The sequence below is a fragment of the Suillus plorans genome (assembly GCF_016647745.1).
Source record: "Suillus plorans strain S12 chromosome Unknown HD556scaffold_145, whole genome shotgun sequence".
Classification (NCBI taxonomy): domain Eukaryota; kingdom Fungi; phylum Basidiomycota; class Agaricomycetes; order Boletales; family Suillaceae; genus Suillus; species Suillus plorans.
The window spans coordinates 37,706-49,603 of NW_024537529.1; the positions used below are offsets into that span (position 1 = coordinate 37,706).

General features: G+C 44.2%; 5 protein-coding genes across 5 annotated transcripts; 1 reads left to right on the plus strand and 4 right to left on the minus strand.

The window, feature by feature from the left end:
* Window positions 1-825: 825 nt before the first annotated feature.
* On the plus strand, window positions 826-1,776 carry HD556DRAFT_1451764 (uncharacterized protein; the record flags this gene model as incomplete). The annotated part of the gene is made up of 4 exons (XM_041308023.1): window positions 826-902; window positions 963-1,065; window positions 1,126-1,142; window positions 1,197-1,776. 4 exons carry the CDS (start codon window positions 826-828, stop codon window positions 1,774-1,776), a joined length of 777 nt encoding a protein of 258 aa, XP_041151943.1.
* A 2,377-nt stretch (window positions 1,777-4,153) lies between these two features.
* HD556DRAFT_1216443 (uncharacterized protein) lies at window positions 4,154-4,837 on the minus strand (the record flags this gene model as incomplete). The annotated part of the gene is made up of 2 exons (XM_041296698.1): window positions 4,154-4,377; window positions 4,432-4,837. Coding segments are annotated over 2 exons (630 nt in total), but the record flags the coding sequence as incomplete, so codon positions are not given.
* Window positions 4,838-4,876: 39 nt separating this feature from the next.
* HD556DRAFT_1193916 (uncharacterized protein) lies at window positions 4,877-5,766 on the minus strand (the record flags this gene model as incomplete). Its single annotated transcript, XM_041296239.1, has 4 exons — window positions 4,877-5,168; window positions 5,219-5,330; window positions 5,400-5,469; window positions 5,686-5,766. Coding segments are annotated over 4 exons (555 nt in total), but the record flags the coding sequence as incomplete, so codon positions are not given.
* Window positions 5,767-6,034: 268 nt separating this feature from the next.
* On the minus strand, window positions 6,035-7,335 carry HD556DRAFT_1251293 (uncharacterized protein; the record flags this gene model as incomplete). The annotated part of the gene is made up of 5 exons (XM_041299001.1): window positions 6,035-6,226; window positions 6,279-6,441; window positions 6,509-6,519; window positions 6,796-6,981; window positions 7,042-7,335. The coding sequence occupies 5 exons, from the start codon at window positions 7,333-7,335 to the stop codon at window positions 6,035-6,037; spliced, it is 846 nt and encodes a 281-aa protein (XP_041151946.1).
* A 63-nt stretch (window positions 7,336-7,398) lies between these two features.
* Window positions 7,399-7,575, minus strand: HD556DRAFT_1193877 (uncharacterized protein; the record flags this gene model as incomplete). Its single annotated transcript, XM_041296236.1, has 1 exon — window positions 7,399-7,575. A coding segment is annotated over one exon (177 nt), but the record flags the coding sequence as incomplete, so codon positions are not given.
* Window positions 7,576-11,898: the final 4,323 nt, after the last annotated feature.

Sequence of the window (11,898 nt, forward strand, 5' to 3'; positions counted from 1 at the left end):
GATAATCAAAATCATTTACATAGTCGGGGTTAGTGAGGATGTTGCGTGCAACTTCACGAGGGTCGCGATACCAAACATCGAATTGTTGATTCATCCACGAAGGCACATCCGGTATATCAGGTTTCTCTCCAGAATACTGAATTTTGAAGGACTGCCAGTTGACGCCACCAATCGGAATATTGTCGATGGTCTTGTAGAGGTCCTTATGATCCGCAAAAGGCGGCATATCGCCATGTTTGAGGAGTGACGCAGCCCAGAGATCAAGGAGAGTGTTTATATTGGGCGCGGACATTTGTGCGCGGCTGTACAAGAATTTGGCCGTCTCAAATTCAGTACGGTTGCGGAATGGTGACCAGTCATCAGGTAACTGTTCTGTGAGAGGCTGTGGTGGAGTACCAGGCGGTAAAAAAAGGCCATTTGCATCACATGGTTGAGCTGGGGCTTCATTAGCATTAGATGAGCTATAAGAATAAAGCGTGCTCACCGTTCAAACCAGCGTGATAGTTGCGGTACAAGTTCTTGCCCGTGCCATAGAATTCGGCGTCTATGTCAGGAGCTGGTGGTACAGATGAATGGCAGGCGTCTTCAGAAGGTGCTGTCAGATAAAACACGCTGACATATCAAGACTGAGACTCACCACCAATATCACCGTCAACTTGCCCTGGTAGTGGTGGAGATGAAAGGCGCGGTGCATCTTTAATAAGTAGCATTAGAACTGTTGTGGGTTGGGTATCACTGATGGGACTCACCAGCATTCATGTCATAATCTTCTTCTTGTGCTGGCGGCACCAGAGATGAGTGATTTGAACCTAATTACTGAGTGAAATGGATGCCAGACTAGGGAACTGCATGGGTACGGGTAACCCGCGGTGGGTCGCGGGTACGGGTACTGCCGGGTACGGGTACGGGTCAGGATTTTGTGACCCGCGCAAATACCCGTACCCGTGATGTACCCGTCACAGTCGCAGTGTAGCCATTCTACGCTTGGGTGCATTCACAGCGCGCGCACGTGGCGCATGTAGAGTCGACTCTAGATGGGGAGTTGGTGGTATTAGGGCTGCAAAGGTGCGTGTTTTCATCACACTAACTGATAATTTTTAGTAACTTTATTGTCAAGTCCCACAGCTGAATTCTATTGTCATGTGAGTTGTCCTTTATCATTCTTTCTTATCTTTACTCCTTGCTCGTTTTCTCAGACCTCCGCTGCACCCTCTCATACATTGCGCACACCCTCTCATATCCCGCGCACCCTCTTGTACATCTGGCACACCCTCTCGCACCTCTCAGACCTCCACCCTCTCATACATCGCGCGCACCCTCTTGTACATCCTGCGCACCTCTCTCATGGCTCCAATCCACCCTCTCGTGCATCCAGTGCACGCTCTCATGAGTCCGAGTCCGTCGATCCTCGTTCGAGCAAAAGCCATGCTGATCCGAGTCGTTGCCCACCGTTCGCAGTTGGTCAGTCCGTTGATCCTCATTCGGGAAAGAGCCATGCTGATCCGAGTCATTGCCCACCGTTCGCAGACTGTGAGTCCGTTGATCCTCGTTCGAGCAAGAGCCATGTTGATCCATGTCGTCGCCCACCGTTCGCAGTTCGCCACGTTCCCAACGCGATGGATGCCATGCGCGAACGCCCAGCGTGCGCCAGCAAATTTGCCCGTGCCTCCACTCCTTGTGCCATCCACATATGTTCGAGTCACGTCAGCATTCGCTGACGTGTGCTGGACATATGTGCTAAGCACTGGTGGTGATACCTATGGTACCCGCGGGTAAACCCTGCACGGGTGCGGGTACGGGTCTGAGCTTGTTGTACCCGCCGAAAACCCGTACCCGTCAGAGCGGGTACGGGTTTTTGCCGGGTGCGGGTGCGGGTCAGGTCCCCGACACCCCAGGGTATACCCGTGCGGATCCCTATGCCAGACTCACCATCAATGTCCATGTCCTGCGACCCCGCTCCCTTTGTATTTGCACTGCTCAGAATTGGGTGCATTGCAGTGCGGTGCCTTGTGCGTCCGCTGAGAAATTTGAAGTACTTATTACATCCAGGACGGCCACAAGGAATTTGATATGAAATATGTTTCCTTCGAGTGTACTGAGTAGAGCAGGGCGGCATGCTAGAGTACAGAATGAAGAAAGAAAGCTAGTGGAGGACTGAATGCGAACCTTTCTCTTACAGTAACTTAATTAGGACTAGAGGCAGGGTAGTACCATCGAAAATTGAGCCGATGCCTGTGGAAGTTCAAGAACGTAAGAGGGACCAGTACCTTGTAAATTTTCGCGCCCCAGTTATTTGCTCTACCTTGTCTACTCCTCTCATCAACTCCAATAGTCAACCATGGCACCCAAAGCCCCGCAAGAAGCAGACCCTTCAGTCACTTTCCATGTAGAACCCTGGCTCCGGATGTGCCAAAAGTCTGTAGAATCATGGCCAGCCAGTCACTGGCCGGAGTATGCAAACTCCAGCTGGCCGGAGTATGTGGAATCAGTGTTGACTGGTGTAGATATATACATATTAGAATTACTGTAAACACAATAACTAGCCTTATGCCTACAAAATGTATAATACAGCTGGCCGGAGTATGTAGAATTAGTGTTTAGTGTTAATATATATATAAATGATTACCATCAGTGGTAGTGGCTAGCTTTATGCCTGCAAGATATAGAATTCAGCTAGCTAGTTGGCTGGCCTGATTTCACTGCAGGTAGAATCAAGCTTGCCAGTATGCAATTCTGTAACCAATGACTGACCAGCCTTGACTCCACTGTTGTAGAATCAAGAATCAAACTGGCCAGGACACAATGTTGAAACTGATAACTGGCCAGTCTTGGTTCTACATGTTGTAAAATCAAGTCAGCCAGTCACTTGTTATTAAGTTGCATACTGGCCAGATAGCCTGTACAACATGTAGAATCAAGACTGGCCAGTTATCAGTTCCAACATTGCATCCTGGCCAGTTTAATTCTACAACCGTAGAATTAAAGCTGGCCGGTTTAATCCTATAGAAGAATCAAGCCTGGCTAATTATTGGTTTGGGATTTCTATACGAGTACTAGTCATTAGTTACAGAATGTCATACTGGCCAGTTATCAGTTTTAATATTGCATCCTGGCCAGTTTGATTTTACACCAGTAGAAACAAGGCTGGCCAGTTATCAGTTCCAACATTGCATCCTGGCCGGTTTAATTCTACAACATGTAGAATCAAGACTGGCCAGTTATTAGTTTTAATATTGCTCGGTTTAATTGTACAATAGTAGAATCAAGACTAGCTAATTATTGTTTTGTAATTTCTATACTAGTCATTAGTTACAGAATTTCATACTGGCCAGATAGCTTGTACAACATGTAGAATCAAGACTGGCCAGTCATCAGTTTTAATATTGCATCCTGGCCGGTTTAATTGTACAATAGTAGAATCAAGACTGGCCGGTTTTCAATCACAACATTGCATCCCGGCCGGTTTAATTCTACAACATGTAGAATCAAGACTGGCCGGTTTTCAATCACAACATTGCATCCCGGCCGGTTTAATTCTACAATAGTAGAATCAAGACTGGCTGGTTTTCAATCACAACATTGCATTCCGGCCGGTTTGATTTTACAACAGTAGAATCAAGACTGGCTGGTTTTCAATTCCAACATTGCATCCCGGCCGGTTTAATTCTACAACATGTAGAATCAAGACTGGCCAGTTATTAGTTTTAATATTGCTCGGTTTAATTGTACAATAGTAGAATCAAGGCTGATCAGTCATTGGTTTCAGATTTGTATACTGGTCAGATAGTTCCTACGACATGTATGATCAAGACTGGCTGGTTATTGGTTTCAACATTTCATACCGGCCGACTTGATTCTGTCTATTGTAGAATCAAGGCTAACCAGTTATTGGTATCAGAATTACATGGACTGCATAGGGTAGATATAAGCTAGTTATATACTCTTATAAGGGCCAGCCATGTACATACATGCTGTAGGAACCATCTGGCCAGTCCATATCTTAAATACAATTATCTCGGCCAGCTGTGGACTACATAGAGTGGAGCTAGTGCTAGCTAAGCTACCTTGTCATTCATTAGCATTGAGAATTATCCTGTCATATTTTTCCTAGCAAAGACAGTATACCAGATCAAAGTATAAATTGACATCCATTGAAATTTTTCTCTGCCTCCTCAACAAATCTTCCCCACATCAAGACCTGCTGATAAGCATAGGCTTGATGACCAGGTCTGGTGGCTTGGCCACCCCTTCTCTCCCATTCATTCTGGTGGTACTTGAACCAGTTTATGGTCCAACCCATTTCATGTCTTACCAGCCTTAATTCCTCTTGCCATCTATTCCATCTAGCCTTAGCCTTCAACCAGTTCACCCTGTAGACTAGATCGGTTGGAGCTTTAGTGACATATCATAGAGATAAAGATTTTTTCTTACATTCATCTATCCAGGCATCGTCTTGACCTTGGCTTGCATTATTTCCCCTCCAAAACCAAGCCAGCCTGTCTGACCCTTGTCCAAATCTATTTTCTTCTGTCACCTCTTTGTCTATACTGAGCTCTGTAGGCGATATTGGCTGATAAAGACTCCCCAAGGTGGCTTTGTCCATGCCTAGACCTTCCATTGCTGACCTTGCCCTCTGATAGCTTCTTACACACTTGTCAATTTTGAGCTGACAGCGTTGAGCTTCTTGCTTTGACCTAGTCCCAGCCCATGTAGAATTAGCACTTCGAAAATACTGACGATAGATGATGGCCTTATGACCAAGGGCCATTCGAAGCTTTTCGAGGCAGTCATTGGCTTGGCCCTTTCGAAGTTCTAATTCTTCAGCTTGGAGGGGACCCAGTCCGAGAGCCAATGCATCCTGGTAGGGCACTGATGATGGCATCCAGATACCCATCTCTTCAGCCAAGATTTCTTCGTCAATATACTCTGAGATCTCTTCATCTGAGACCTCTCCCCAACCATTTTCATCATGACCTGCATAGCAGAATCTAGGATCGTCGGAATGCACTGTTGCAGTTCCAAGATCCATACCAGCAGTCATGGCATCAGCTGTTTCATGAAATTTAGCTATCCTAGCTGTCAATCTCTGTCGCTTCTCTTCTATAGAAACTTTCTGTCCTGGGGTTGCATCAGTAGGAAGTTGTCGAATATCTGCCCTTAGTCCATCCCTAAAATAGTACTATGTCAAACGGTTTCTCTATTTTTATTGGTTACATACTGTAAATCCTCCAGATTGATGCCAGTAATGAGCCAAGAGACTGTCCCAGGTTTGCTAGTGTCGGTATTCTCAGACTCAGTTAATTTGAGTCTAATCTCTGCCATAGTTGGAGCTAGATACAAATACTGATCAGATGTCTGTACAAGAATAGCAGCCTCACAACTAGACAGAGTTCACTTACCTTTGTTCATCTGCAACTGATAGATGTCAAGATACTCTCCACGTTGTTCCATGGCCTTTTTCTCATTGATCTTCCATATCGAAATCTTCTCAGGGTCCAGAGACAGAGTGAGCTCGTCAAAGGGAGACTTTGTGTCATCAACACCTTTGAGAGCCCGTTTGTACTTTTTCAAGAGAGTCTTCACTGGAAGCTCAATTGTCAAGCTTGTTCAAATGCAAAATTTGGAGGGCTTACTTATTCCCACTATTTTTTTCCAGTTTGAGTCTCGCATATGATCATCAAGAACTTCTTGACGGTGAGCCTGACTCATTGACCGAGCAGTTGGGGAGATCTTATTGAATGGTGCCCACAGAGTCTCCAAAATCTCCCATCAACATGTCCAGCCCCTTGAATAAAGTTGAGGCTGTACCTTGCAAAGCAAGCTAATTTGTGAGCGCTAAGATGGAATTTTCCAACTGCTGGAACGATGTGCATATTTTCAGGTACAGACAAGCCCTTGCTCTGGGCTACTCTCTGTAGAAAATTAATGCTCCACTGACACCCCACATCATAAATGATGAGGGAAGAGTCTATACCAGCTGAATGATAATTCAATGCATTGCATATTGAGTAGTCGATATTCATGTGTCTAAAAATTACCTGAGCTTGCATAACATGTTGATTTGGAGGACATACACAGACATTTCGCCCTTCTGAAAATCAACTATACTATGAGGAACAAAGCATCCATGTCGAGCACAAGCAGTTGCTCCTACACCTGTAGCTCGAAGATTGCTCCTGCTGATATTGGCTGCATTTACTGCACGATGATTGCTGCAAGAAGACCACTACAAAGATAGTGAAGCATGAACGAAAAGTGGTTGTCATGAGCCAACTCACCTCTTTACTTTCTACAGCCGATGACAGATGAGTCTGGTATTCTTGATCTTTCACCATATACCCAAGCCCGTCTGACAAACTAATGTCCAACTGTGGTTTTCTCATTACCATATGTTGAGCAGTGAAGTTCCCGTCTACCACATATCTTTGTGAAACAAGCCAACTGTACAAACAGGTAAGCATAAGGTTAAAAATGTGCAAAAAAGAAAAGTAGAAGTCTCTCTCCGGACCAACTCTCTGGCTGGCATGTCTTTGAGTGACATCTATGCACCTCAGTTTAACCGGCCAGCATGGTTATGCATGCTATCTGTGTCAAGCTAGCAAGCCAATTTAATGTGCCGGCCGGCCTGGTTTTACATCCAGTCTATGCCATGCTGGCCAGCTTGATTAGAACATAAGTCAGTCCGGCCGGAGCTCTCGTACACTATGCAGTGTAGGGCTAGCCAGTGAGTATGATATTCTCAAGTGTGGTAGAGAAATTGAGTCGCCTCTCCTTAGAATGAGATGGATAAATGACTTGCCTTTCATATCTGGCTTGCCAGTCAGGAGGTAGGTTAATCCCAGGCTGTGGACAAGCAGGGCAAAACCAAGCCAGATCACCCTTGTCCGGTTTCTGCTCATCATTATGGGCAAAGCCAAACCATTTTCGACTCATCAAGTCTCTCCACAGTCGAGACACTCTCATAAGTTCTCGATATCGATTCTAGAAAAACAAATTGGTACTGTTAGTTTAACTTTCACCAAGAAGACTTATAAGACTTACAGGAACAGTATCTGGGAAACAGTTATTGGTCATTCGACGGATTTTTTCAAAGAAGCTGGATGCTGAAGTCTTGCACTCCAGTGCATCAATTAGAAAATGATTGAGGACATCAAAAGTAAAGGCAGTCTGTGGTCGAGTGGTACTGGCTGGAAATAATTTAGCTTTCAGCAATTGCAAATGCTGCTGACAATCGACCCCAGGACAGCTGCACCAGACAACGTTGTGCAAAAACACTCCAGTGGAATGTACAATGGTCAACTTGGTTGGTATAGTTGAACCATGAACTGTCTCCATTGGTGAAAAATCGGCCTCTGCGTCCATCGGAATATTCTCCCATGCATGCATGTCGTCAGAAAATGGACATGGTTGTCCCCCATGGCCCATATACCAGATAAAACCCAATTCTTCAAGTGATGTGTCGTTGAAGCATTTCCCAGTCCACTCTTGAACCTTGTGGAAGGGCAAAAACTGGTGAGCATTGACAATGCAAGAACGACAGAATGTCTGATCTCCACTGCAAGTCAAACAGCGGAATTTCCCTTCACCAATCTGACAAGACTGGCACTGGGATACATCGGAGGGTTTCTCCAAGTCAAGGAGAATATCCAAGTACAAGTCTCGGAAAGGCAGATATTCTTGGATGAAGTCATTTTGTGTCTGGTCGTAATAATCTCTATTTAGTACATCATTAAAAGACACTGAATCACTATGCTTGCCTTGGTTTTTCTTTGTGAGTTCTCTACATAGGAAACAAAGTCACCAAGGGTTTGTCTATCAAAATCTTCATGACTGTTTTGCAACCCTTGAGTGTCTTCTCTAATACGTTTACGAGGGCTGGAGGATGGAGATGGTGTTGGGGCAGTGTCATAAAGGCTATCAGCGCATGATTCCACCCAGGTTGGCTTCCTTCTCTTTCCAATGACTTGTTTATGAGACACATAGGCAACATCAAGGTCCTTGCCTTTAGACAAACGACCTCTTCCTTGGAAGGAAAATGTAGCTGCCTTGAGTCGAGTTTTTTTCTTGGGAGACATAGGGTTACGTGTGGGGGGAAAAATTGATATTATCAACATTCTATTTTGATAGTTGAAACCATTCATAGGAATCACTAGATCACATCAACTAATCTAGTAGGTATACTGTCAAACACTTGATTTGTCCCATTCCACCCCTCCTCCTCCAAGAACCACTCCTTTCTTATCATCTACTTGTCACAACAAATAACTATCCTGCTGCCCCACCATCTGCAAAAAATAGGCCTGTGTTGGAAAGGGGGGTCTGGATACCCCGCATCTAGAGTGGATTTTATCCCTCATAAAATGGGCAATAACGAGCCTTTCTCCCGGACCCCATGGACCAATAGAATGTTGTAAAACCTTCCCGGAAATGAAGACCATTGTCCCAGGGTAATAATCCAGTTCGGCCCCAACATCTGCTAATGTCAACTTAGCCTCATGGCCACTGCCTAAACTAATCAGAAGATCAAAAAGAAATGGTGCGCCACCAGAATCTCTGTGTGATAAAGTTGTACGATTTGCAATTATTTCCAATCCTGAGAAGATCGAGGGCCAATCACAGATGGGTGGTGATGTTCTATCAGAACCTTGAAGTTCCTCAATAATACGAGTGATTGCCAAGGTGCCTGCTTCGAATAGATCTGGAGCCGATACAGCGGTAATGGCATTCCAGAAAGATTCAGTAGCTGATAAAGCAGCTAGCCACTCTTGGACTTCCACAGACTTATAGGAAGCCGAGGTAACCATTGGGTCTTCCAGTCTCTGCAAATGAAATCAAACAAAGTCAAAAGTAGCTAAACAGCCACTAAATTTGGCCTATACCTCGTGTCTTTGCATAAAATATGCTGGTGATACTGTGACTCTGCCTGCTCCAAATTCTCCACCCCCCTCTGGGACAACAAAGCCTTGAGATCGCCAAGACTGTTGGGTGGAGGACGTAATTGTTTCAAGAAGTAAAGTCCGTAACCCTTAGTGGCTGAGTTCACATATTCCTAATTTAATTTATCAATTGATGAGGGGAATTCCCAAGGAAGAATGAACATACAACCCGAGAAGAAGACAAAATATTTGGCAAGTAAATTGTTAAAATTTTACCTTGCCTGTCCACAATAGTAGCTGGTGCTGAAATTTTACCGATCATAGCTGCAGAAAAGTACTTTGGTAGCTGATTGGTATTAGCGAGGGGACCATCAGATTTAGGTGTAGAGACTTTGGCCATTTCGGCAAATCTGTCAACATCCCAATCCACATAATCTGCAAATGATGTGAATTTAAAACCAGGTGATATCTTGCAGAGTGGAAACAACTCACAAGGATTTACCATGGCATGGGCAACTGTCAGTGCAGCTCGATTGATCTCATATTCTGAGATTGACGCAGAAGCATGGAAGTTGACATCACGTGTTGCTAAGCAACTGTCTAGCTCATGTCCAATTCTTAATCTTAAGTGAGACCATTTAATAGAGCGGATCAAATAAGGCCCTAAATATAACCTCTCACCTTGCTTTGTGTAGAAGGTGAGTTTGCAATATCCCCCTCTGAAAATCCTGTTGCTGATGATTTTCCCATAATTTCCTTGATCCTTGTGGTCAGAGCTGCTCTCAGCTTGATTGATTGACTCATTTGTTGGTCCATGGTGAGCAAGGAAAATTTTCAACCAGCTCGTTCGGATCAAGACTCAATTTAACTTATATGAAATGATTCCGAAAAAATTGTCCCGCGATCAAATTTGGATATATGAATGGAATCTACTGATGGAAGACTGATTAAATGAAGTTTCCGAAAAAATTGTCCCGCGATCAAATTTGGATATATGAATGGAATCTACTGATGGAAGACTGATTAAATGAAGTCTTGCCCAGATTGTGACATAATTAGTACTGTAATAACTCGCTCAGATGCTGGAAGAGTGAAGACTAATATTGGCAGACTACCACAGAAGAATGAATGATATTCTGAATCTGGGACTACACTGTGGGATCCCTGTCTCAAATAACAGGAGACACTTCCAGCTGGAGTTCAACGCCTTGAGAGACAGCAAGGACTCACTTATTAAGAATGCAATCACAAAAACAGTAGTGTATAATAGTAAATTGGCATCCGGAGGATACCAGGACAAGTAGCAATGACGCCATATGATACAAACTGCCCTGCACCATCAGAAGGCTGACTCTTCCCTTCTGACCATGGAGGGGAGATACCTCTGAGGTTACCTCTGAGGCATATACTGGCTAGCCCGCCCTCAAACTGTTCGTGTTAAGAGTTCTGCCTCAGAGGTAATACTTCGTTAGCTACACCTATACTGTAGGGTATTGAAAATGTTTTCTTTGTTAACCGAAGAAAACATTCTCAATACCCTGCAGTATAGGTGTAGCCAACTTACCTCTGAGGCAGAACTCTTAACACGAACAGTTTTGAGGGCGGGCTAGCCTCTAAGTGGCCTGTAGGGTATTGAGAATGTTTTCTTCGGTTAACAAAGAAAACATCTTCAATACCCTACAGTATATGCCTCAGAGGTAAGTTAGCTACACCTATACTGCAGGGTATTGAGAAACCCTGCAGGCCACTTAGAGGCTAGCCCGCCCTCAAACTGTTCGTGTTAAGAGTTCTGCCTCAGAGGTAAGTTGGCTACACCTATACTGCAGGGTATTGAGAATGTTTTCTTCGGTTAACAAAGAAAACATTTTCAATACCCTACAGTATAGGTGTAGCTAACGAAGTATTACCTCTGAGGCAGAACTCTTAACACGAACAGTTTGGAGATACCTCTGAGGTTACCTCTGAGGCATATACTGGCTAGCCCGCCCTCAAAACTGTTCGTGTTAAGAGTTTTGCCTCAGAGGTAATACTTAGTTAGCTACACCTATACTGTAGGGTATTGAAAATGTTTTCTTTGTTAACCGAAGAAAACATTCTCAATACCCTACAGTATAGGTGTAGCTAACTAAGTATTACCTCTGAGGCAGAACTCTTAACACGAACAGTTTTGAGGGCGGGCTAGCCTCTAAGCGGCCTGTAGGGTATTGAGAATGTCCGTCAGTCCAAAATATGCTAGCAGCCCAGGCAGATGGTGACAATGACGCCATATGATGACTCCCCTCTGTGGTCAGAAGGCAATTTCAAAGAAGAATCAACCTTCTGACCGGGAAGGGAAGTTTGTATCATATGGCGTCATGGCTACTTGTCCTAGTGTTCTGCCACCATCTGCCTATGCCAATAGTATATTTTGACTGGCAGACAATAATCAATGATAGCGTCCTTCAGCATGTCAATGGTGAGCCGCATCAAGGCAGAATTGAGATCTACATAACACATTATCTATCTAAGACATGTAGTAGATAATAGTTGCTTTGGTCTGTGCAGCGTTTGATTATTATACACTACTGTGCTTTTGCGCTTGCTTTCTTAATAAGGCTCTTTGCTAATATACACACGGTCACGTGACCTTTTCAGCCGGCAGCAAATAAAGTGCATCCATCAACATACATTTTCAAATACAAAGTACGAGTGACAATAAATTTACTACAAGTAAGCAAACAAATAAAGTAACAAATACAAAAGGGGAGGCGAGACTTCAATGAGGGGGCCCTCCTCACCAAAGCCTCAACACTCCAGGTGAAAATGTATGTAGCAATATATATATAATACAATACAAATTTGTCCTGTAGAAACGTTAGACTGAAATTTAAGACAAGATTAACACTTAACTAGAGAGCACTTGCCACACAAAAGTACCGGCAGGTTCAGCAGTCTAGAGAACAAAACAGATCAGTTAAGGTCATCAGGAATTGAGCGCTTACCACCATTAAAAAGTTGGAGCAGGCTATTAAAAAGTCGGAGC